The sequence below is a fragment of the Castor canadensis genome, chromosome 2, assembly GCF_047511655.1.
Source record: "Castor canadensis chromosome 2, mCasCan1.hap1v2, whole genome shotgun sequence".
NCBI classification, from domain to species: Eukaryota; Metazoa; Chordata; class Mammalia; order Rodentia; family Castoridae; genus Castor; species Castor canadensis.
The window spans coordinates 80,392,414-80,417,935 of record NC_133387.1 but is presented as its reverse complement, the minus strand read 5'-3'; the positions used below and the strand labels follow the sequence as shown (position 1 = coordinate 80,417,935).

Sequence of the window (25,522 nt, the reverse complement as noted above, 5' to 3'; positions counted from 1 at the left end):
TAAAGTGGAAGCTCTGACAGCCTCAGCACAACACTTCCACTGCCAAGTCAACAAAAAGGGGAAAGAGGAAGTGAGACTTGGAGTTGCACTATCACTTCTTCTTCAGCCTCACTGTATCTACATTTAGCAGCAAAGGAGTCTGGGAATTTCAGTCTCAATTGTGTACTTTGCTGAAACTCAGGAGGAAGATCTTATTACTAAAGGGAGAGGGAGAAAATGAGGTCAAACAATAGTCACAATCAGTACTCTGAACCTGAAAGACTGCAGTCTACACTCAACTGGAGTGAGTTCTCAAAAATACAGGCCTGTGTGACCACCTTTCTGACAGCTTCTGTCTGACCTTTCCTGTACAACTCTTATTCAAACTCTTAAAAGCTCCTTAAGGACAGGGACTCTGTCTAAATATCTTATTTAATGTTTACCATATCCCCTACCCTTTTGCTTTATTTTCTCCCCTAGGTTAAATAAAGCAAAATTGTAACATATGAGAGTTTAAGTATGACTCTAGAAAGTACAATTCAAGTATAAACGTGCTATATTGGGATCAAGATTTGTACCATACTTCATGGTAGAAGTCTCTTGAAGGTAGAAAAATTTGTTTTAACATTTAGATAATTTTTCAGTTCTTTGCCAGTAGGATATTCTTTTTGTTCCCAGTACTGAGTAGCTATCAAAAGGGAAATGGGTGATAAGCATGGCCCAACCTCTTCGTCGTTGGCCCTACAAGGTCTAGAAGTAGGTTTTATTAATTATGTAACAAGCTTTGCCACTGACAATGTTTGGATGCTATTACATTTTCTCAAGTGGCAACTCTCATTGTCTGTCAGTCTTGGTGGTCATGACACATACAGTAAATAAAGAAACATTCTGCATATTCTTAGAACTTTACATTTTTATTTCAAAACATAAAATTTTATATCTATTAACAGCTACATTTAAACAGAATGGTATATTAATTAAATGCCTTGTCATAACTATTATAAGCTCTGTTAGAAAAATAAACATCTCACAACAATCTACAGTGTCAGCTCTTTAATAAATACATAAAACAGAAGTTAGTAGTCAATCAGAGTCATGTGAACAGGTTCATAGTACATTACATGACACTATCATATTCTCAATCTCCTGTATCATTTAAGGCAATTTAACTTTATGTATAATCCAAAGCCAGAAATAATACAAAACATGTTTAGTAAGAATTTATTTCTTATAGCTATTTTATATTCAAATATTTTAATTTAAAAGTACATTCTATATTAAATTTCTTTTTACAAAGGCAGCACATGTTAAGTGAAACAAAATAAGGTTTTGTTACCAATAATTTAAAAGCATTTCTAATTTCTTTCAGAGGTTTAAAAAACCTAAATAAAATAGCTGGCAAATGCAAAATAGTTTTAAAGGTATGTTAAATATACACAAAATGAGTTTCTATATTAATATGTGCAAATTTGTACTTTCTTATAATTTAGAATTACAATATTTATAATCAACATTTTTAATAAAATCTATGTACCATATTTGTCTCAAAATCACATTTTATGTGGGATTGTGTAAATCTGGGAAAAGTTCTTTACACAAATCACACACTTTCCATCCTTGATGATTGCAGTGGTTTTACTATACTGTCGTGTTAGACAATTTTAAATGAAGTTGGTTATAGAGGCTAGAAACCTGATTAAAAGAGTTAGCTTACAAAGATAAACTTTATGTAGAAAGGTATTTCAGGTAGATACAAGAGTAGTGTTATTACTCTCAGGTATTTCATTAAAAGCTGCCCAGAGAGCTAAACTATCATTTCACAAAATTAAAATATGCAGTTTTACAACATGGGCTTGAGGGGAAGTTTACCAGAGTCAAGGACAATATCAACTAAACAGAAAGGATTAGGACAAATAAAATAGTAGGAGGACATGAGAAGGAAGTTGCTTTCCACAAGACTGATTTGTTGTGTTACACTTTTTTCCTGCCATTGATATGAGACATACAAAATGTTGTAAAATTTAATTATGATGGCTTCATGTAAATTTTTCCAGTTAAATTTTTAAAAGTGAGATGATCATATCAAAGGATCCATTAGAAAGCAATAGGAAGAATAAAAACTTATTAACATAGGTGGGAGAAACCCACCCATTCTTGTCAGTTAAGTTTGCTGAGGTGATGGCCATTACATAAAATATAAACAGGAGCCCAAAAGAGCTTACATAACTTACTGATACGCAGGATCTGAGCTGACAGACAGTTAGGCTCCACAATGAATTGTATGTGATTCAGTTGCACTGAAAAATGGCTCTATAATTTGAATTCACAAACATTTATAAGAAAAAGAATATCCCTATACCTATGAATGTTTAGTTAAAGTTGAATTAGTGTAACATTTATTCAAGCACAATTTTAAACACTGCACCTAAAATGTCAACAATGTCAAGAGACATCACAATTTTACAGATGTGTGCTCTGGAATCAAGGAGACACATGTATAGATATGTTAATATCAGCCACATATAGTAAATTTGCTATGGAAGAATTACAAAAGAAAAAAATCATTTGAAAGAGCAGTTGTATGTCACTTTGAAAAAGTTTGCTTTGCATGAAATGGAGTTCTTAAGGTCAATATAGATAAGGATAGTCAATTAATTAAGACTAAACAAAAGAGAATATAATATGCACATGACTGAGCTCCCAAGTAATTACATTTCATTTGCTACTTTTATGAAAACATATGAATCTTAAATCCCTCAAAATGGAAAGATGTTCAAACAGTTGTGAAAATTTAAATATTCTTAGCTTTTAATGGATCTGTCTTTTCTCAGGGACATGGATTCAAATAAATGTTAAAATCAACAAGAGAACTTTGGAAATGAAGAACTTAATTGTATCATTACATGTTGTTTTTCACAATTAGGCTTATTGAGCTTGAAGCTTTTGGGCAATAGCTTGGGAAAAGTAAGTGGAAAAAACAGGAGTCAGGAAAGGAAAGAAAGCCATTGAAGTTTAATCTACTCTGCCAGGAACTAAGAGGAATATAATTCCATATTTTTCATAGTTTATCATAAAATATTCTATATCCTCATAGTTCTAGCATAAAATATTTCAGTGTCTCATAGATGTCTGCTGTTATATATAAGAATATTTTCAGTGGAGATTAAATGTTATAAATATTTGGGATTTATTTTTTGGTGAAATGTTGCATATGATACATCCACTAATTTTAACTTTTTCAGTTTTGAAAAATTTGCCTTCATAAATATTTAGATTTTTTTTTAATAAATCAAAGCTAAATTGAATATTTAGGACATAATTAGAGTTTTAGGTAATTTTTAAGTCTTCCAAAGAATGTCTATGGCCTAATAAATAGTAGAAAATTCCGAAAATATATCAAATACCTATAAACACATGTGCACTGCAGTGTAAAGATATCCCAGAGAAACAGGTTGCATACAGTTTTGTCGTAGTGTATGTATGGCACATTTCTTAATCATTATATACTTCAGAGCACAAAAAGTGCTTTCGTACCAAAAGTGTTGCTCAAGTTCTTAATTTTGTTAATAATTTAAAATTTAATTAATTGTGTTTAATATCAATGAGTCTGAAAAGCTCCTGTGGTTACAGGAGTTGAAAATAGGCTCTATTTATATGTTATTTAATCTAAGGATACCCTGTTTCCCCTTACCTTTTAATAAGTTCTAACTGGTCAAATACTAATTCTTTTCTCACAAACCATTACAGAGAAAAATATTAATTATTCAAGTAAAATATAAGCCCTAAGTCATTAAGAATTAGCTTTTTAAGTAAAAAGGAAAAGAAAAAGAAACCACAAGACATCCCACACGTAACTACGTATCATCACTTAGTAATGAATTGCCTACCAGGAAGTTTGTCCCTTCCTGTGATAACAGCCTTGGTTCATTTTGAAGTTAGTGCAAACTAATAAGAGTTTAAAAACTATAAATCCTTGTTTTGAAGATCTTCGCTTTAATTATGCTCTTTTGCTCATTCCATATGGAAATTAATTTATTATTCATAAACATTGTCATGTTCATTTTTACATTGTCAGTATTTTAATTAATGGATATCTTGTCTTCCACTTTTTCCTTTTGGGGAGTTGTCAAGGCATCAGTTATTATTTATTTATTTATAAAAGGATGCTGCAGGTAATAGACAACAAAATATAATTTTTACATTATCTTTAGTGACCAATGTTCTTACACAAGTGAGTCACAATTCTGAATTATGCTAATGTCATCAGTCTTTCTTTGGGGATTCAGATGCAATTCAAGTTAGCATCATAACTGCTTTGCCTTAAAAGACTGCTAATGGACTTTCTGTGTTTGTTGGCCCAAGAATGACTTACATGTTTTTCTGTTCTCTTTAGGTAGGACATAGGTTGGAGGTCAGTCTTCATCAAGATTCAAATACCTAGAATTTTCACCCAAGTGCTAAAAGACAGAAATTCTGCAGAATTAATAATAAGATGATATATTAAGTAAATTCCTTTATTGTAGTAAGTATAACTCTGTATTGCACACAGGACAGTTGGAAATTAGAACTCACTGGCTTCTACTTGAGTAGTGTGCATGACTCTAGGGGGCACTGTTCATGCAGGGTATAGTTTGAAGGGATTTCCCTGTCCTTATGATGCAGCAGTCTCTTATCAGAAGGTGACCGGCAGAAAAAACTAGAAGCCTATTGTGGACAATATAGTTTGAATTACTGTTCTCTACTTTGCTTTTAAATTATCTCATGCTCATATACTTAAGACTTTAATAAATCACATTTAAATTATTTGCCAATTGAATATTTTAAAGATTCAAGAGGTAGCATGATATTGTACAATGAACACTGGACTCTAATTAGAAGACAGCTTTTTTCTAATGCTGCCACTTTGTCACTCAAGTGTTTTTTAAGAAATCATTTAAACTTTCTGAGGCTCAGTACCCTGGCTAACTAAGAGGAAAATTAGCTTATTTTAAGGTATTGTGTACTCTCCTCCAATTTTATCCTTTTATGAATTCTGGTGAGTAGGGTTGGGGTGATTCAGGAGAAGAATGTTTGTAGGCTGCACTGAGGGCAAAAATAATATAGCTTTTCATTTGAAAAAATGTTGATATCTACTTGGAGTCAAAACCTAAGAAAACTCATTAAAAATGTGGTACTTTGCTTGAGGCAGAGTTTCTAAATATCTTGTGGATTTCAATTTACAGATTAAACAAATAAAATGGTGAAACAATCCATCCAGTTTCCCAGGTAAGAAGATATAAAACTCCACATCTTCAAACAGTGAAGCTATTCAGGTTCAGATGGTACTTTACAGTGTCCCTAATTAACATTCAACTTTTAAAACCAGTATTATAATAAAGTGACATTATATTATAGGTCTTTATGGCAGTAGTAACTTAGCACTTATTTAGTCCAGTCATTTGTCACATATATAATAAACTATTCTGGAAGGGAAAAAACAAAATATAAATGAAAATGGGAGCGAATGTTGGAATTAGTATCCATTTTGTAAAAAGAAGAAAACATATACATGTATCAAACTACACAGTCTTGAAACAATATCCCTTAATATTAAGAGTCTATCTGTTCACTTCCTGAAGGAGTGAAGCATTAATAATTTATTCGTCTGGTTGTTCTTGTCTAGTCACTGCCAATTGTTAAACTGTTCGGCAACTTTTGTATGGAACTGCTGGACTATTACTTTCATCTTCATGTTCTGTGCAGGAATTATTACTGCACCCTTGTAAGGACACAATGCTAACCTGTCTCACGCATTTTGTCTTTACGGGAAGCATAGGAATGGCAGGTACCTGTAAAGTGTAATCAGTGCTCTTCAGATGATCTACATTCTATGCTGGTCTAAATAAGTTATATATTACAGTAAAGTGCTACAATGACACTAGTCTTAAACAGTAGTAAGACACATTTTTCTCTGGAAAATTCAGCAGCTGTGTGAGTCACATGACATTGAGGATGTTTGCCAGTAAGCAACCAGGAATGGCATGATCTCAAACAATTTGTCTCCTCCTGTGACTTTTAAAATTATATTTTTTAGGAGCAATTATTTTAAAAATCCAGTTTTCCATAAAATTTTTTTTTTATCTTTGCTTAGAAGTTGCACCTGAAAGTCTCATGAGCATTTAATTTGCTGATATCCAGTTTTATTTCTTCAGGTTTCTCACGCCGGTAGGTTACAGCTCTTGTGCAAACACTTTGCAGAATCAATTTGTCCTTGATGGAGAAGAAATATTATTATTAATCAAGTCCCTAAGATATTCTATTAATTAGATGAAATATATTGATAGTCTTTCTTTTCTTAGAATTCACTGACCTTTTTTGAGGTGGACACTCTGTAATCTGATGAGGATTTAATTTTATTGCTATTCCATTGTAGTATCACCTGTCTAATGATAAGGACTTTAAGCAACCCAATCAAGAAAGTAACTATGAATATGATGAAAAATATTCTCAAGTAGCTTGGGCTAGACAAACATTCTGCAATAAAACAAACAAAGCAGGAGATTAAAAGGCTGGAAGGAGTAAATCAACGGATTATATTAAGTAAATGATGTTTACAACTCAAATAACAGAACCAGAGACATTTATAACTCAATTAACAGAACAGAGGTATTTCCAAAATAGGGGACTGACATTACTGTTGACTCAAAATAGTAAACTCTAATTTTTATTGCACATTTGTTATTAAACATTTTCAAAAGAAAACCTTCCTTTGGGGAATAGCCACAATGAAAGTATTTAATAACATTATTTCTTTGCAGCTTGATTTTATAATTGTACTAGCTGGAATATGCCCAAACCTTTGCACAAATGCAATTTTATACATTACAGTGAGAGGGCAGGTTTTTGTAGTGTATACTTTTCAACACTAAGTAGAAGAGAGTACTTAAAAAATTATTTACCAGCTCTGGGCATTAGCATATGTTTCCCTTGTTGTGTTTTTATTCATTTGCTGCACACCAGCAATGGGAAAAAAGTAAACATCTGCAGAAGCTAAAATCAGCACTACTCTAATAGATAAATAAATATTTCCTCTGAAATCACAGGGTAAGATTTCACTATTATTATACATGACTTCTCTAGGAAATAGGAGTGTCCAAATTGGGAGAATACACAAATCTCTCACTTCACTTTCTGTTAATTAAAGTTTTACTTGTCCATTAACCAAATCTATTCTGCTTGCCTCCAAAAATACATTCTGCATTTTTCTAAGCACAAATAATTACTAGAGCAAAAAAAAAAAAAAAGCCGTGTTAAGAGGAGAGGCATGTTAGACCTCTGTTTTAGCACAAGACCTTTGGCAAAACTCTCACTGGAAAATCTGCAGGCTGTGCTCTTGCCAGAGGTATTACCCTAATCTTAGAGTAATGATGTTGCACAATAGTGGGTATTCCACAGAACTCATTAGCTGCCCTAGAGTCATAAATCACTTCCTGGCCTAAAGAGGCATTTGCTCTTGACCCATTCTGCAGACTTTGGGGACCTCATCTAAATGTTCAAGTCTTCCTGGAGAAGGCCTCTAGGGAGGTGACCTGCCATGACTAAGAACAGGGCATCATGGATGATTTGGGTCTGAATTTCTAGTGATGACCAACCATTCTCTTGAGAAAGACAAGAACTTAGTGATAAGGGCAAGGGACCCTCTCCAAGTGTGAAGATTTATTTGAGTCAAATTTCACTTTTGGTCAGTGATAAGGGACCTTGGAAAGAAGGTCAAAGGCAGACACCAAGGCTAATCACTGGAATGGATATACCAGATGCCAGTGCAAGCCATGCATGGTTACAGATCTCTTGAAGACAGAGCCTGAAATGCTATGTTCAGAGGTGCTGCCCTTTGATCTTCTGCAGCTGCCTTCAGGTTAACTATCCTCATGCTTTTTTGTCCTGACAGACTGTCATGTCCCTTGGCTGACTTAGTCCACTTAATCAACTAAGGCAGATCCTCAGAAGGGGCACGTGGCTTGATCCCACTTCCTGGCTTTTTGCCTGGTGGGAGCTTAGCCAGAGAGACCGAAAGAAGACCCTTTAAGTGTGATTGAGTAGACAGATAATAGAGGTGCCTAACAAATGCCCTTTTCCTCTCCTTGCACAATAGCTGTCAGGGGAGAGGAGCCTTCTAGCTAGAGGTACATTTAAGAGGTGTTGCTAACAGGTTAGCATAGAGGACATCCTGAAGGCTCAAATCTGCATGCACTTTGCAGTGATGTTACGGATGGACAAACACGTCTGGCCCATGCTTTTTTTTAGTTTAAGTCAGGCCAGGGCTTTCTTTAGGAGTTTTAAGGAAATACTGTTTGTAACAACACTTAAGTCAGAGTAGTGTTTACTTAACTTAATAAATGACATGTTGATAATAAGGACCCCATTTATTAGAAAGGCACTTGGCTTTCTAAAGTGATTGCTGCAGCCCCAGCTGGCAGCACATGGGGTTCATTTTGGAGCCAAGTTCATTATAGGTTAAGACCAATGTGGATGCAAGGGAGAAAGGGAACAAAACTCTGGAGGGAGTTTATTCATCTCTACAGTCTCTCTAAGAGTAGGAATTTTTCCTTCAGGTTGGATGAGAGGTTGGCAACAGTAGAAGCAGTGGGAATGTTTTCAATGGTGATCGCATCTCAAGCTTAATCTCTAATTTATTGTGTACCTTACTTATACCTGTTCAAAGTGGGGTTCTAGATTTAGGGTTCTAATACAGTTTTGTTTAAAAAATAGCCTTAAAATTACTTTGTAGCCTGCCTTTTGGCTAAATCAAGTATATTATTGTTTCTTATCAGCTTAAAAATAGTCTTAGAACATAGTCCTCACGTTTTTCCTATTTATGTGCCATTGTTTACCTTAGGTATTTCTTTCATGTTCACTGGGTCATTTAATGTCATATATCCCTTTGAGATGGATCTCAGTTTCACAGATAAGAAATCTGAAGCTCAGGGAAATTTTGTAGTAAGGCTGATATTTCTTAATTAATAATGCTAAGGGCTTTAAGCCAAGATCTTCAGTCTAAAACTTCCACACCCTCTTCCTCCTGCAACACTTATAGCTACTCACCCCTAAGCTGCCTTTATATCAGAATCAGTACCAGGAAGGCTAGCCATTTTGAATTGCCTACACTGCAAAAGCGAATGACTGCTATTTAGATTTTTATGGCCTCACCTGGAACATGAGAGTAAGTGTTGACTAGGTGGAGGAAAGTCAGAACTGAAAGTAAGTTTAAGGTTTAAAGGCTAATGGCTCTAGAGATCCTACTTCTTAGTGAAATGAGTCTATAGGGGGAACCCATCTTTTTGGCCCACTGAGGTCTCTCTGGACAATTCATTCGGATGCCCCTCCATGGGGATATATGACATGGAAATAGAGCTGTGAAGGTGAGATGATAAACCTAACTACTCAAGCATATCAGCTCTAGGAGATTTAAAAAAGAGAATCACAAAGTCATTAAACTGTATCCATGAATATATGCAGTTTTTTGTATGTTCATGATGCCTTAATAGAGCTATTTTAAAAAAAGCAATGTTTCATAATGAAATCAAAATTGAAGTTATTAATCATTTCTTTTGCTTGGTTTTTGTGGGGACTTTTGGGCAACATGATCCTTTACAGATACCCTTTGGTGCGCTGATTATGCGCCTTTGGTTTACCTGGTGTTTGTTCCATATAATGCACTTCTGTGAGGGCACATGAGGTTTTACACTGGTCAAGTACAGCTTGAGATAGATTGTGTGGGTGAAGACATTGCTTACAATTCCTGTGAAGGGAATTTAAAACATTTATTTTTTTTCAAGGGTGGAAGACTATAATCTTTTCTGTGAGAAATAAAATATCAGAATAATAAGAGACACTTCAAATTTTGATTAGGCCCACTAGAAATAAATCCATTATTATGTTGAAGTATTGCATTTCCAAGAGATGTCAATAAATTACTATGTATAATTCCAAAATTCTTGAGTTAGTGATTTCAGAAAGTACATATATAAAAGATTTGAATAAATCAAATTAGAAGGTACAGTGGTATTTAGTTTGGTAACTTTTTTTAGCAAGCCTAAAATTATTATAAAAAAATTAGCTATTAGCACAAAACAGTGTCACCTTCACTTAACATCTCATCTTTCATCATGTATCACTAATTATCACTTATGTATCACTAATTTCTAGAGTACTTCATAGCTACCATCATTCTTTATCATTAAAATATTGATAGTAATAATTAACAGTAATAATGACATCTAACATTTGTTCTATGACCACCATGCACTAAATACAAAGGTGTTTTTATTCACAATTTATTTAATGTAATTCTTTCTATTATTTTATCTTATTATTATCCTCATTTTCAAGCTGAAATGCAGAGGATTTTAAACAATTTGTGCTTCATCATACAAGTGACTATTCTGTTTTCAGAAATTTATTTTTAAAAAAACTAAGGCAATGAACATCTGGATTTATTCTGATTTTTCCACAGCTACCTAGTGGCCAGAGATTACCCATTCCATTTTTTTTTTTTTGCATAATAGTAGCAATTTATCTGGCAACTATTAAGGTGCAGAAAGACAGAATAAAGAACTGTTTTATATGTTCTGGAGACAAGAGAGCCATACCAGTTTTCACTGCAGCCTGTGTGACAGGTGGGGCAGTGTTCACAGAAACGCCCGATGCTCCTGGGATCAGTGCATTCACATCTGCCACACACACATGTGCCTCTTCCACTGCACACCTGCCCCTTGGGATTGACACAATGCTGGGCTGATGCTGATGGGCACTGGCACCGATCCCCTTCCCAGCCACTGAAGCATTGGCATCTGCCTGCTTCACACTCTCCGTGACCTGTAAGCAAGATGCAACATGGCCTATGTTACCCACACCATTGACTTCACAAAGAGATTCTAAATACAGATTCCCTCCTCCATCACTATGGCAAAACTGATGGTTAAGTGAATGAAGACTTTCTACTTGTCTGACAGAAATAATGCCAGGATTTAGGCGTACCTATTGTTTTGTATTATATATAACTGCCTCATACTAATATAGCGTGCTAACAAGTATCAAGCTACTTTGGTGGCTGTCAAATTATTTGAATGTCATTATGAAGTCAGTCTTAAATTAAAAACACATAACTATAAAGAAGCTGAAATGTAATACATCAAGAGGAAATAATAACCATCAACTTATATGTGCCCAATGTTAGTGCATCCAACTTCATTAAGCATACACTAATAGACTTAAAAATCACAGATAGACCCTAACACAGTGGTAGTGGGAGACTTTAATACTCCTCTATCACCAATAGATAGGTCATCCAGACAAAAAATCAACAAAGAAATTCCAGAACTGAATGACACCATAGATCTGACAGCTGTCTACAGAGTATTCCATCCTGCAACAGCACAACATACAATCTTCTCAGCAGCCCATGAAACTTTCTCCAAAATGGGTCAGATCTTAGGGCACAAAGCAAGTCTCAACAAATATAAGAAAGTTGAAATAACCCCCTGCATGCTGTCTGACCACAACGCAATCAAACTAGAACTCAATAACAAAAGAAGCAGCAGAAAATATGCAAACAATTGGAAGTTGAACAACACATTGCTCAATGATCAGTGGGTCATAGAAGAAATAAAGCAGAAAAGAAAAATGTTCCTGGAATTTAGTGAAAATGAAAACACAATCTATTAGAACCTGTGGGACACGGCAAAGGCAGTCCTAAAAGGAAAGTTTGTAGCTATGAGTGCATATATTAACAACATAGAAAGATCTCAAATAAATGACTTAATGCTGCATTTCAAACTCCTAGAAAAACAAGAACAAACTAAACCCAAAACAAGCAGGAGAGAAATAATAAAACTAAAGGCCAAAATCAATAAAATAAAGACCAAATAAGCCATACAAAGAATCAACAAAACAAAAAGCTGGTTCTTTGAAAAAAAATAAACAAGCTTGACAAACCCCTAACAAACCTGACTAAAATGAGGAGGGAAAAGACTCAAACTAATGAAATCAGAAATGAAAAGGGGGAGATAATGACAAACACCAAGGAAATCTAGGGAATCATTAGGGACTACTTTGAAGACTTATATTCAAATAAATTGGAAAACCTAGAAGAAATGAACAAATTTCTAGATACTTATGACCATCTAAAACTGAACCAACAGGATATTAATCACCTAAACATATCTATAACACACAATGAAATTGACAATAGTCTCCCAAAAAAGAAAAGTCCAAGACCTGATGGATTCTCCACTGAATTCTGTGAGACCTTTAAAGAAGAACTAATACCAGCATTTCTTAAACTTTTCCATGAAATAGAAAGGGATGGAACACTGCCTAACTCAATCTGTGAAGCCAGTTTATACTCATCCCAAAATTGGACAAGTTTACAATAAAAAGAGAATTACAGGTCAATCTCATCAATGAACATAGATGCAAAAATCCTCAATAAAATAATGGTAAACTGAATTCAACAGCATAACAAAAAATAATATACCATGACCAAGTTGGCTTCATTCCAGGAATAGGATGTTGATGGTTCCACATACACAAATCATTAAATGTAATATAGCATATTAATAGAAGCAAAGACAAAAACCACTTAATCATGGATGCCGAAAAAGCCTTTGATAAAATTCAATATTCTTTCATGATAAAGCTCTGATGAAACTAGGAATAAAATGAATGTACCTAAACATAATAAAGGCTATGTATGACAAGGCTATAGTCAACATCATACTTAATGGGGAAAAACTGAAGCCATTTCCTCTAAAGTCAGTAATGAGACAAAGGTGCTTACTCTCTCCACTCCTATTCAACATAGTCTTCCTAGCCAAAGCAGTAAGACAGGAAAAAGAAATAAAAGGAATACTAATAGGTAAGGAATAAGTCAAACTATCCCTATTTGCACACAACATGATCTTATGCCTAAAAGATCAAAAAAACTCTTAGACACCATGAACAGCTTCAGCAAAGTAGCAGGATACATAATCAATTTACAAAAATCAGTAGCCTCTCATATACACTAACAGTGAACAGATTGAGAAAGGATATAGGAAAACAATTCCATTTACAATAGACTCAAAAAATCAAATTCCTAGGAGTAAACTTAACAAAGGATGTGAATGGCCTCTACAAGGAAAACTACAAACCACTGAAGAAAGAAATTGAAGAAGACTACAGAAGGTGGAAAGATCTCCAGTGCTCACGGATTGGCAGAATCAACATAGTGAAAATGTCTATACTACCAAAAGCAATCTACATGTTCAATGCAATTCCCATGAAAATCCCAATGACACTCATCAGAGATTGAAAAATCAACCCTAAAGTTCAGTTGGAAGCACAAAAGACGACAAATAGCCAAGACAATACTGAGCAAAAAGAACAACACTGGAGGTATCACAACCCGACTTCAAACTATACTACAGAGCCATAGCAATAAAAGCAGCATAGTACTGGCACAAAAACAGACATGAAGACCAGTGGAACAGAATAGAAGACCCAGATATGAAGCCACACAGCTATGCCTGCCTGATTTTTGACAAAGGTGTCATTAACATATGATGGAGAAAAGACAGTCTCTTCAACAAATGTTGCTGGGAAAACTGGATATCTGTCTGCAGAAAACTGAAACTAGATCCATGTTTGTCACCCTGTAGAAGTGTAACTCACAGTGGATTAAGCACTTTAATATGAGACCTGAAACTTTGAAGCTAGTACAGGAAAGAACAGGGAGTACACTGGAAGCTATAAGCATATGCAAAGACTTCCTCAGTAGAACTCAGTTGGCTCAGTAATAAGAGAAAGGATTGACAAATGGGACTACATGAAATTAAAAGCTTTTGTACAACAAAAGAAATGGTTTCTAAATTGAAGAGGTTACCTACAGAATGGGAGAAATCCTTTGCCAGCTATACATTAGACAAGGGACTGATAACCAGAATATACAGGGTGCTCAAAAAACTAAACTCCCCCAAAATTAATGACCCAATAAAGAAATGGACAAATGAACTGAACAGAGCCTTTTCCGAGGAAGAAGTCCAAATGGCTAAAAAACACATGAAAAAATGCTTACCATCCCTGGCCATAAAGGACATACAAATCAAAACCACATTAAGATTCCACCTCATTTCTGTTATAATAGCTACCATCAAAAACAACAACAACAAATGTTGGTGAGGATGCAGGGGAAAAAGGAACCCTCCTCTACTGCTGGTGGGAATGTGAGCTAGTATAACCACTATGGAAAACAGTATGGAGGTTCCTCAAAAATTAGAAATAGATCTGCCATACAACCCAGCAATGCTATTCCTAGGGACACATCTGAAGGAATGTGAGTCAGATTACAACAAAGGCCTCTGCATGCCTATGTTTATTGCAGCACTATTCACAATAGCCAAGCTACAGAAACAGCTAAGATGCCCCACTACTGAGGAAATATTGGTTAATTAATTAAATAGATTTTACACTGTAAGTGTCCAAACTTTAATATGTTAATGAGAACTAGAAATCTTCAGGGGGGTTACATTTTACAGGGTTTTGTAGCATTTCTCAAGCATATTTGACTATAGACCAATCAATCTTTTCTTCTCCTATATCCTTCCCTTTCACCTTTTCTTTCTTTCTTTCTTTTTCTCACTCCTTCTCTCCTGTCTCTTATTGCTGCACACCTCACAGGTTAACTGTCTCATAGTCTCTATTATTGGATCAGCTAGTTTGCAAAGTGTAAAGCTAATGAGGTCCAGGCCAAAGGAATGTCTTCCAAATCCTATTTCCCTATGCAGCATGCATGCTGAATTCTAGCCAGCTGACCTATGAGCATGTGTTTTTATTCCTAAAGGAGAGTAGTGGAGAAAATGCATGTCAGTCCTATGGTATGCATTCATACACAAACAATTCAGAGCGGATTCTCAATTCCTGTGGATCATATACACAGGGTCAGCACATTCATTTCTGATATTTCTCTGCAGAGACTGGAACTCTCAATGTATTATAAACTGCTCTGAGAGATTGATAGTTGTACAGAATAATCTCAGAAAATTCTTTCTTGTCTCTGTAAAATAATGTTTCTTTTCCCTGTAAAATACAGTAACTAATGGCTCATTTATAATCTATCCTACTCCAATTGCAGATATAGCTAGATAAATATAGTATGTATGTAATAGAATAAAGAGACAATTTCCATTGCATATTTATGTAATAGAGGCCAAATTTTTAGCTTACACAGAGCAGAATATTTTTATAGTTTTCTTACTTTCTGTGCTTTTATACTTTCCATCCTTTTATGACAATGAAATATTTCCATTCATCAATAATTTAGCATTTTTTAAAGTAAAATGCAAGTATTAAAAGGGTGTTTTTATTTTCACTGATTTATTATACTGTCATGGAAAACTCTCAAGGAACTCAAATGACAGGTAATTTAATTTGTTTTAAAACGATATTTTGTTTTAATTTTTAAAGCTTGCTTAGATTTTCTGGGTTCTAACCTGTAGGTGGCAAAAGTAAAATTAATATTTTTATTTTATTTCACTTTACAATTTGGTCTGTGTGTGGCCACCAGGACTAATCTTCTAGATTACCAGATCCAGTATTTTCTTGAAGAATGCTGTCCTTTGGCAATTCCGTTGCTGTTGGTGCTCCAAAAATAAACTGGGGAGGTTTAAATTACTGCAAACTTACAATACCATCCACAATGATGCATTAAGAATTTTCCAGTGAATGAAAGTATATTTTTATAGCTCACTTCCCCTCATCCTGACAGAAATAAAATCCTCTGAAAGGCTGGAGGGAGTGACCATTTGCCAGAATGAATCAGACTTTATAGAAGAATACCCTCATTCTTCTGGAAAACGTGTCAGCCATTATTAGTAATTTCCTTTTCTGAGATAAATCTTTCCTAGATCAAGGAATATGTGAGGAAAACAATTAATTTTAGGTTTTTATTTTGAAGTATATCCTACAAACTTAAACTTTAAAATCATATGCTACAGATATGTTGCCATGATCTAATTTCTCTTCTTACTGTAAACATTAAATTGAGAATGAGTGGCGGTAATTTATAACATGTGACTTAAAGACACATTAACATATAGCTACTATAGTTGCAATTAGTGAAACTATGTATATTATACTCACCAGCACACATATCTCCATGGTGATATGGACAAGAAAAGTCATCCTTTTCACAGTATTTCCCATACACTTTTCCATGCTTAGCTTTGTGGCACAAACACTTCCCACATATACAAACTCCTCGACCACTGCAAATAGGTTGATCCTTGTGTGACTTGCAACTCTCAGATGGAAATTGGTCTTCATCAAAATGACACTTACTCTCTTCACACTGCACACACTTGGGATCTAGGAGAATTTCATCTACACACTGTCCTTCAGGTCCTCTGTGGTCTTCACACTGACAGCTGCAGCTTCTGTGTATATGAATTTTAGTGGTTTCATTGAAACCAATTGGTTTGATTATTGCATATGTTTTTCCTCCTGTGACATCACAATTTTTCATTGTAACTGTTACATTGAAAAGAACCTAAAATTAAGAGGGAAAAGGAGATATATTTATCTGTCTTTTTATATTTTTATTACTAATGTCATACCTGTTAATAATAGTTGAATCGATAATATACCATCCTGGGGAAATTAACAGTGTTTATAAAATACTTGCTCAATCTTGTATGTAGATGCAAACTCACTTTTTATATCATTTATTTCTTAATCAATGAATTAAAGAATGAAATGACCAATGATTACAAATTGACTATGCTACAGCATTAAGTAAAGCAGATGTCCCTATTTAAAGTATCTACACCATCTTTGGTGATTAATTTCTTAGAAAACTTAAGAATGTGAATCCTGGATTCAGTCCTTAAAATGTGAGGTTATTGAATATTTGGCACTGGGGATGGATAAACCAAAGTGATAGGTTTCTGATCTCCTAGTTTACAATCAATGTGGACATGTTCAAAATGAGTAATTTTCTTCTTCTTTTTTTTCTATTTTCTAGAGGTTAGAGTAAAATTTCAGAGTTAAATTTTAGTTTATAAAAGCTATCAGTGGATGTTTCTCAAGGAAAGAGGCTTAGGACTCTTGTCCTCAAATCTTAGGACCTCAACGCAGAGACATAATTTGTTTTAGCAGGAGAAGTTAATCCAGAACAATGGACCTCAAGATGGCAAGACTGATTTCCTTCATGAAATTATGTAGTTTGTTTCTTCTGCCAACTTTTTCCTTTTTCTCCATTTCTTGTTTTTAGGCAATATGATTGATGTAATGTGTCTATTTATATTTGTTGACTCACCTTGCCATCTTTGGGTGCTTTTGTATTTAACAAGACTTGTAGATAGAAAGATAGATAGACAGACAGACAGATAGATAGATATACATTCCCCTTAATCATGTTGGACTGAAATTCATTATATTTTAATAATAATTCTTGTGAGGCTTTTTGGTTCAGAATTCTATTGTGTGATATAAAGGATCTAACCTAAATTTAGGCTTACATATATGAATTAGGAATTTGAATCAGTTTTATAATATTCAAGTCAATACAGTTGGTATTATATTCAAAATATTTTTGCCTTTAGGATGTTAAAGACTGACAGATGTGTATGGTAATGTGATCGCTGCCATTACTAGTAGTAGAGTAAAACTTGGGGCTTATGTATTTAAGAGGTCAGATGATTACTCCTCAGAGTCAAACTGTTTATATGAATTGGTTGAAAGTAAAGGGAAAAAAGGAATGTAGGCAAAGAAAGAAAAAAATGTGAAAAGGAAAATCATTCTTCTAAACTAGATTTTTGAAAGAAATCACTACTTTTTTTTCCCAGAAAGTAATTTAGTGTTATATTTGCTAAAAAATGTTTTCTCTCTATTTAATGGACATCAAGTATGTCTTTTGTAAAGTAGTAAATGATTTCTTTTGAACAAAATCTAAGGAGCGACTATAGAGGAATTTACAGAATGAGAAACTTGCAAAACTCAGTTTAAAATGTACATGTTGTAGGCACAATCACACTGTCCACAGATTCTAAATTCCCAAGAGGAAAAAAATGGAAAGTTCTCTTTTTTCAATCTTAGACTCTTAGGATCTTTTATCTTTTTCTCGATAGCATGACATTGAAGTACTTAATAAAATTATAGCAAATTAATAAAATTATGATTTACAATTAATAAAATTATAACTCTAACTTTAGAGTTAGAAGGAAGAATGATTAGAACTCTTCTAGTTCAAGAATTCATTTAAAAATCAGTTAATTGATGTCTCCAAAGGTAAATGACTCAATGAAAATCAACTTATCTACAAGGACTCCTTTTAACAGCACGTTCTGTTCTATGTGCTTCTCTGTTGGGTGGGCTTTGTAGAATCCCTATGCCCTCAGGTTCTACTGCTGCTGTAGTCTGGGTCTATCTTCTTAACATCTTATCCCTTTCTAGATAAGTGATGCCTCGTCTCCTTTTGGATTGGTCCTAACCAATTCCCTACCCCATTGTAAGTGTATTGAGGCAATCGCAAAGTGAAAGATTTTGAAATTCTAAGCATTTATCAACTGCTTCATTCTTTTCTGCGGCTTATGACTTACAATTTCACATTTACTCTGATAATTAGTAGATTTGAAACCAAAAGGCATTATCATCGTTATCATAGAGATAACACTTCTTTGAAGAGATAGGACTTCCTCATCTACACAAGTTGTGACACCTAAGATTAAAGTTACTGATACTCAGTAAGTATCTTATATAATACATACTTATTTTAACTTTAAAAGTAGGAAAGAACAGTCAATTGAGTTAAAACAAAAATCAACCTTGAAAAGAGACAAAAAAAAGTTACTTTGAAGTATAAATAAGATTCTTGGAGTCAGCAGTAAGTAAAGCTTTTGAGACTGGTTTGATTTTTCTGTAAGAAAGCATGCCAAACAACTTAATTTATTTTAAATGAGAAAAACACACAGTCACATACTTCATCATTGCTTGTCACGTTCCCACATCCCACAGCGCCTGGTTTTCTGTTCCCATCTGGACAGATGGCAGTAATGTTAAAATCGACACCATGTACCTGGTTTTCTACCTGAACTTTTACTTCTGAAATGAGTTTCTGCAGAGACATAATATTTTAATGACACACCATATTAGTTTCAAATGTAAGCAACAAAGCAGAGTCAAGCTTATTAAATCATTCTAGATTTAATTTTTAACTTAATCAAAGTCTGGATAAAAGGATGAATACAAACAGTGTTTCCACATAATGACCAATTACATTTGAAATGTGTGAGAAGTACTAGTTGATTAGATTGTCTACATTTAAATGGTTCTATTTTTCTACATATATCTATGACTGAATTTTGGTCATTTTGAAAATATTTTTCACTTAGCCTGGGTTGCAAATATAATCTTTTAAAATCCAATACTACTTACATTTTATGACAAAATTTAAATACAGCATTGAGCACACACATCACAAAAGGTACATTTTCGTGGCCCAAAACGTGGAACGTTCCTCTGACGTATACAGGCACTAAAGGAGCATTTTAATTTCAAACACTTTAGATTATCATGAAAGCTAAAGTGCCCAAATGATACTGAGTTCAAAGGTACAGTTTGGAAAACTATGTTTACACTGTAGGCACAAGAATGACCTGACAGAAATGGCCCTTTAAGATTCTCCAAAATGGCCCAGGATTTTTGTAAAGTCCCTAAAGCTTGCTTGTATCAATTGTTTTTTCAAGTTGTAATTGCAAACTAAGGTCTCTTTTGGGGAAGAAAACTATTCATTCATTTATATAATCATTCAGCAAACACCCGTTTAATGGCTATTATGTATCAGGTGCTCACTAATTTTGTCCCATCTCAACCTTTGAGTTCCAAAGGATCTAGCTACTTTAAATATATCCTTCACATGTGTGTGCATTTTGTCCTCCAAAACAAACAAAAGGAAGGGTAAAATGAGGTATCTAAAGAAAGAGAGTATATGGCAATGTATGAAGAAAAAATTTTTAGTCGTTTCTATTCTTTACTTGAGTATTTTACGTCTTTAAGAGTAATCATTTAGAGAGAGAGATGCTTACTGATTAATAATTCATGCAATTCTAGCTGTATATCCTTAGAATCGGATACTTTCCTCCAATTTATGAATATTATTTGGATTAGGCAAGACTATTTCAGCCCATACATTTATTTTATCTCCAGAGAGCTAATACACTGCAACCATTAATTGAATAATTTTGGCAAATCAATAGAAACTTCCAATGGTATACACATGTTGATGTGCACTAATTTATCACATCAGAAGGATTTAATATTATGAGTGTTCTCAGCTTACTCTGAAATTCTACTTCTGTTAAGACTTTAGGACAGGTCAATGGTTTTCAAGTAATGTGTGAAACCAAATACCTAAAACGCTTCCTAGTTCTGGGATTTAGAAATTAAGCTTCTTACCCAATCTTAAATTTCTCTTTTTAATAGCTAATAGATATTGAGCTAATAGATTTTAATAGCAAATAGATCTTTTGGTATATAATTATCCAATGAATTGCTCATTATTTTTGTTGGACTGCAGTGAAATTTCAGGAGAATTGTGAAAATACAGACACATAAAAATAATAACAGAATCTGAACTTAAGGAGATTAGTTATCTAGAGTGTTGAATTTGCTAGTACTCTTCCATTGAAGGATTAATTAAGATCTCAATGGGCTAAGGCATACCCAAAGACCATGACACTGAATACTGCTGCCTTCTTTTCCATTGGTACAGTGTGACACAATGGTAAAACTTATTGGTTTGTATACCTTGCTTAGGAGAATAAAAAATTTGTGCTATAAAAACTCAAGGTGATTCCTACCAGTGAAGTTTTCTTTCTTGGGAACTTTCTTGTGTTTATTCTTAGAAACATTATCAATGGAAATGAATTGTGTACATGTTTGATTTTCTTATATAAAAGTTTCCCTGGTACTAACCTTCTTTTGTAAAAGTGTTCTTTTTTACTTCAATAAAAAGTAGTTTTCAGGCAGAAAAAAAATCCTTGGCAAATTCAAATCTAGCAACGTTTATTTTCTTTTTAAAAGAATAAGTTTAAACAGGTTCTTCATTTCATATCCTGTGTCTACTTCCTGCCTTTCCCTTTTGTACCCAAGTTGAAGGCAGGTACTGCCTGAAGACAATTAGAGAAGAGGCCTGAAGTTTTTTCACATTTTGGCTACTCTCTTACACTATTAAGCTCTGCATGTTGAAAAGAGAATCAGGGGACTGGGGATGTGAGACCATAACTGGCCCATAAATTCAAGGGAGACTAAGGCATATTTTTTTGACACTGTGTTTTTAAAAAAAGGAAAAACAGGTGATATCACAGCAGGAAGCACCTGGGGCCTGAAGTTGAACATCTGGATTCTGATCCTGCTTCTTCTACATATTAGCTGTGTGACCTTTGGTTAATTTACCTCATTTCTCTATTCCTACAAATACGCAATGGGAGCACTAACACCTGCCTTATAGATCAGGTGTGAGGATTCCATGAAGTCATATATGGAAAGTGCCTGGCTTTTAGAGGCATGAAAGAACTACTATTTCAACATCTTAACCATGCTTATTACATCCAGGCATGATTCAGTTTGAAAGAACAGATGTTTCTTTGCCTTCAGTCATCCACTGTTCACAGGACTGATGACAGCATACAACCATTAATTCAGTAAAATACTCTTATCTATTAAGGAGATTCTTTTAGTCAAACTGTTTTGAGAAAAGTGCTAAAATAACTCACTAATCAAACACATGATTGATCACAGAGATCAATCTGTGAAGGTTCACAATGTCCTCTTAGTAATCTGTATATCTCAAATAGCTCATTTTCTCTGGCAGAAGGTTGTTTTAAATAACAGTATGCATTTCTTACTTTATGACTTAGGAAACTTTGCAACTTCTTGGTAATAAAATATATTCTACAGCCATGACTTGGTGAACCACTGAGCATTAGATTTGGGAAGAAATTTATATAGCCTCTGGCCCAGTATTATTAGTTAATGGTCAATGAGATGATGAGGCACAGAAAGTTGAAGTGAGTTTCCGAAGTATTGTGGCTCATGGTAGAGTCATGGCTAAACTCTTGGTTCCTATATGAGTCCCTAGTCTTAATGTTCTTTCTATCACTCCTCTCAAGATGATAAAGCACTATTTTGTACCTTCCCGCAAAAACAGAGGTTAAAAGTTAATTTGGAAAAAATTGTGTATGACATATACATACCTTATAAGCTTCTACTACCAAATTATTGAGGTTTGCAGCCTTTGACTGTATTTCACCAGCAATGGTACCAGGTAAAAGGGGTAGAAGGTCCTATAAAACATATCAGTAATATTTACATAATAACAATAGTATGCAAGCATTCAGTAATCAGCAAATATTAAATATTTTGTAGTTATCAGTGTAATGTGAGTCATTATATGAATGAAAAACATGACACAAAAATGTAATCAAACTAGGACGGCTACCAACCCATATACCTGTGAAATGGTGGTGTGTATATGTGTGTGAGTGTGTGTGCATTGTGCTTTACATGATGAGCTAAAAATCCAATTAGACTAGCATTTCCCAAAGTATTTTAAATGTGAAAATGGTTCTGAGGGAAAATAAGTTGACGTTTTGCAAATCATTTCTTCCACTTAGAGACTCAAAATGCACATTTACACATTCAGAGTAGGCCAAAATTTATAATTATTTTGGAATAATTATTTCCATAACAATTTGGAAAAATCTAATATTATTTAATGCAACATTTCCATGTCTTTAGTTACAAAAATCTTTTCTCGTGTTATAGGTGAATATTTTACATAAATACTGTTCTATGGAATGACCTTTGGGACATTTTGGATGAGATAGGAGAAAAAGTCATAGGTGGGAGCCTCATTGAACAACTATCCCAGCTATTTAGGAGGTAAAAGCAAGAGGATCATGGTTTGAGGCTGGCCAACCTCTGGCAAAAATGGGAGACCATCAGAAAAATAACTAAAAAAGGGCCGAGGGCTCAAGTGGTAGAGCACTTGCCTAGCAAGCAGGAGGCCTTGAGTTCAAACCACAGCACACGCGCACACACACACACACACACACACACAGAGAAAAAAATACTCCCCAAATGTCCCCCACCCAAACAACCTTATCATTGGACAGTCAAGTAGGTGGCTGCAAAGACAAGACACAGCACTCTCAGTAGAGTTGGTCAGGTTTTGGGAGCCTGATGATTTTCACTCTGCACATAATTCACTTAATAAAAAACCTGTTTTTATAGTTTACAAGTCAAAGACAAATTTACAAAAGAGCAGGGAGAAAATGCTAGAGCCAATAATGCTATGATGAAATAAAAGGAGCAGAGAAAGAGGAAGCAAAAGCTCTGAAAAGCTACACAATATTTGAAAGTCAACTCTGAAGCTTAGAGGTTAAGAGCACAAGATATGGGTTGTTAGAAAACTCTGGGCGAGTACTCATCCTCTTAAGTGGGCATATTAAGTATGCTATCCTCATTGTTAGGAGTAGCTAAGAGGGCTAGAAGAATTAATGTTTCTATACTCAATGTCTGTCAATAGTTAGGTGCTTAGTAAGTGCAAACAGTTCCTGTTATTATTAACGTGTTTTGGGCCATTTAGTTTGGGCTACAGCCCTACTTCTGAAGGTATATCTGGTTCCATGACATACAAATTTGAGAGACTGGAGAATTAAATAAAGCCTCATTATAGATTTTTAAGGGAAGAAGTGATCTGATTAAAGTAACTTTGTCAGATGTTAAACAGAGTAATTAGGTATGAGATGAATTGACAAAGGAAACACCTGCTCTATGGCAAATGCAAACAAATTCAAGTATTTGTTGAAGTCAAAAGAAAATGTAATTCCTCTAAAGAATAAGGAAGTGACTAAAGGGCACTGGAGAGTGGCCACTGAGAGGGGTAGTAGAAAAAAGCCAAGCTAGTCAAAGGAGAGGAAGATGAGTGATGGATGACGAAAATGAGGGCATCACAGAGTCATGGAAATGAAGAAAAAACAGTTTCTTGAGATAGAGACCCGCGCCCCGCCCTCCAAAGACAGAAAGAAAACAACAGCCAGACAGTTCTCTGTTGCGGGTTCCATGCACCCCTAGTGTGACACTGTTGCACAATGTTTATTCTGCTGTGAGTCTCTCCTGCCTCAAAGGATTTTGGGCACCACCAAGATTATTCTTATGCACAAAGGCTTTGGCTGGTTTAGCCACTTTTATGACTCCTCTTGTTCCTTTATTGGTACAACCTAAGTCTAAGTGAGGTATACTAGTGCTATTGTAAATTAAACTGATAGCTTATTATAAGGATATTCCCATGGATCAGAGTATAAGCAGGACATAAAAGGTGTAGAGACTGAGTGTGAAATACTTTTTAACTGAGAAAAAGTGTTCCCTAGTACTGTCACATTCAGTACCACCCTAAGTATCAGGCTATGCCCATGTACACAGAATATAATTCTCAAATGACAATTATTGCCCACAATTTATACCTTAATACTAACTTAAGGTACCATAAAGTACATTTTAGTTAATATAGTATTCAATTTAGATTGTGCAATGTATATTCCAGAATTCTTACCTCTGGTTCTAAGAAGTATTCTAATTATAACCACCAAATCAAACATAAAATTTTTATGGTTTGGGGATTAACATACCTTGTACCAATGAAACTGTTTTCCTTGAACTGCAAAAATGACATTAATGTTGTTGTCTACTAGCTTTTCTGAAAGTTGGCCTAGCGAGGGATGTTCCTGCGAGTAATGAAAAAGAGAAGGGAGTGAAATTTAGCTGCTCAATCCTATACATATCCAAATATCTATTCTGCAGAAAACCATGTAATTTATGCAACAATGTACCTACTTGGGAAAGGTTATGATTTTACTAGAGGCATAGAAATTCCTTTTTTTTTTTTTTTTTTTTTTAATTTCTTGGCAGTCCTGGTGTTTGAACTTACTAGGCAGGTGCTGGAGACACTCCCCCAGTCAGCCCTTTTTGCTTGGGTTATTTTTGAGATAGGGTCTTGCATTTGTGTCTGGGCTGGCCTGGATCATAATCCTACAGACCTCAGCTGCAATTGCAAGTGTGAGCCATAGCACACAGTTGCCACTGAAATCCTTTTGAAATATACAATCAACGTCAATGTATTTGACAGGCAAAACTCCATAAAACTTATAATTTAGACAAATGAAGATGGCCAAATTTTGCGCAGTACAAAAAGTGATTGGAACCTCTTTAGATTACCACTGGATTAAAAGATAATTTAATGTGTTGATTCTTCTTAGATAAATGTTGTGACTATTTTCATGAAATCATTGAGGTCATCTCAGCTAATTGACTATTTACTACTCCATTCTTCTAGAATCACAATACTGACTAAATGGCTTCCACTTTAAAATATTGGTGGTAAAGTTTTAATTTTATCTGTCCACACATTATTAATTTTTTCAGCACATAAAAGCTATGCTCCATGATGATAATTATGGAACATAAAGGAACT

At 34.5% G+C, this 25,522-nt stretch overlaps 1 protein-coding gene across 1 annotated transcript in view; it reads right to left on the bottom strand.

The window, feature by feature from the left end:
- Positions 1–874: 874 nt before the first annotated feature.
- Itgb8 (integrin subunit beta 8) overlaps positions 875–25,522 on the bottom strand; it is an 83,920-nt gene continuing 59,272 nt past the window's right edge. The window contains exons 7-14 of the mRNA XM_074065138.1: positions 24,681–24,776; positions 22,245–22,334; positions 18,971–19,105; positions 16,135–16,540; positions 10,608–10,833; positions 9,651–9,757; positions 6,329–6,492; positions 875–6,228 (exon numbers count right to left, since the gene is read on the bottom strand). Coding sequence (XP_073921239.1) covers positions 6,106–6,228; positions 6,329–6,492; positions 9,651–9,757; positions 10,608–10,833; positions 16,135–16,540; positions 18,971–19,105; positions 22,245–22,334; positions 24,681–24,776 — 1,347 coding nt within the window. The 3' untranslated portion in view covers positions 875–6,105. The remainder of the gene's footprint in view (positions 6,229–6,328; positions 6,493–9,650; positions 9,758–10,607; positions 10,834–16,134; positions 16,541–18,970; positions 19,106–22,244; positions 22,335–24,680; positions 24,777–25,522) is intronic.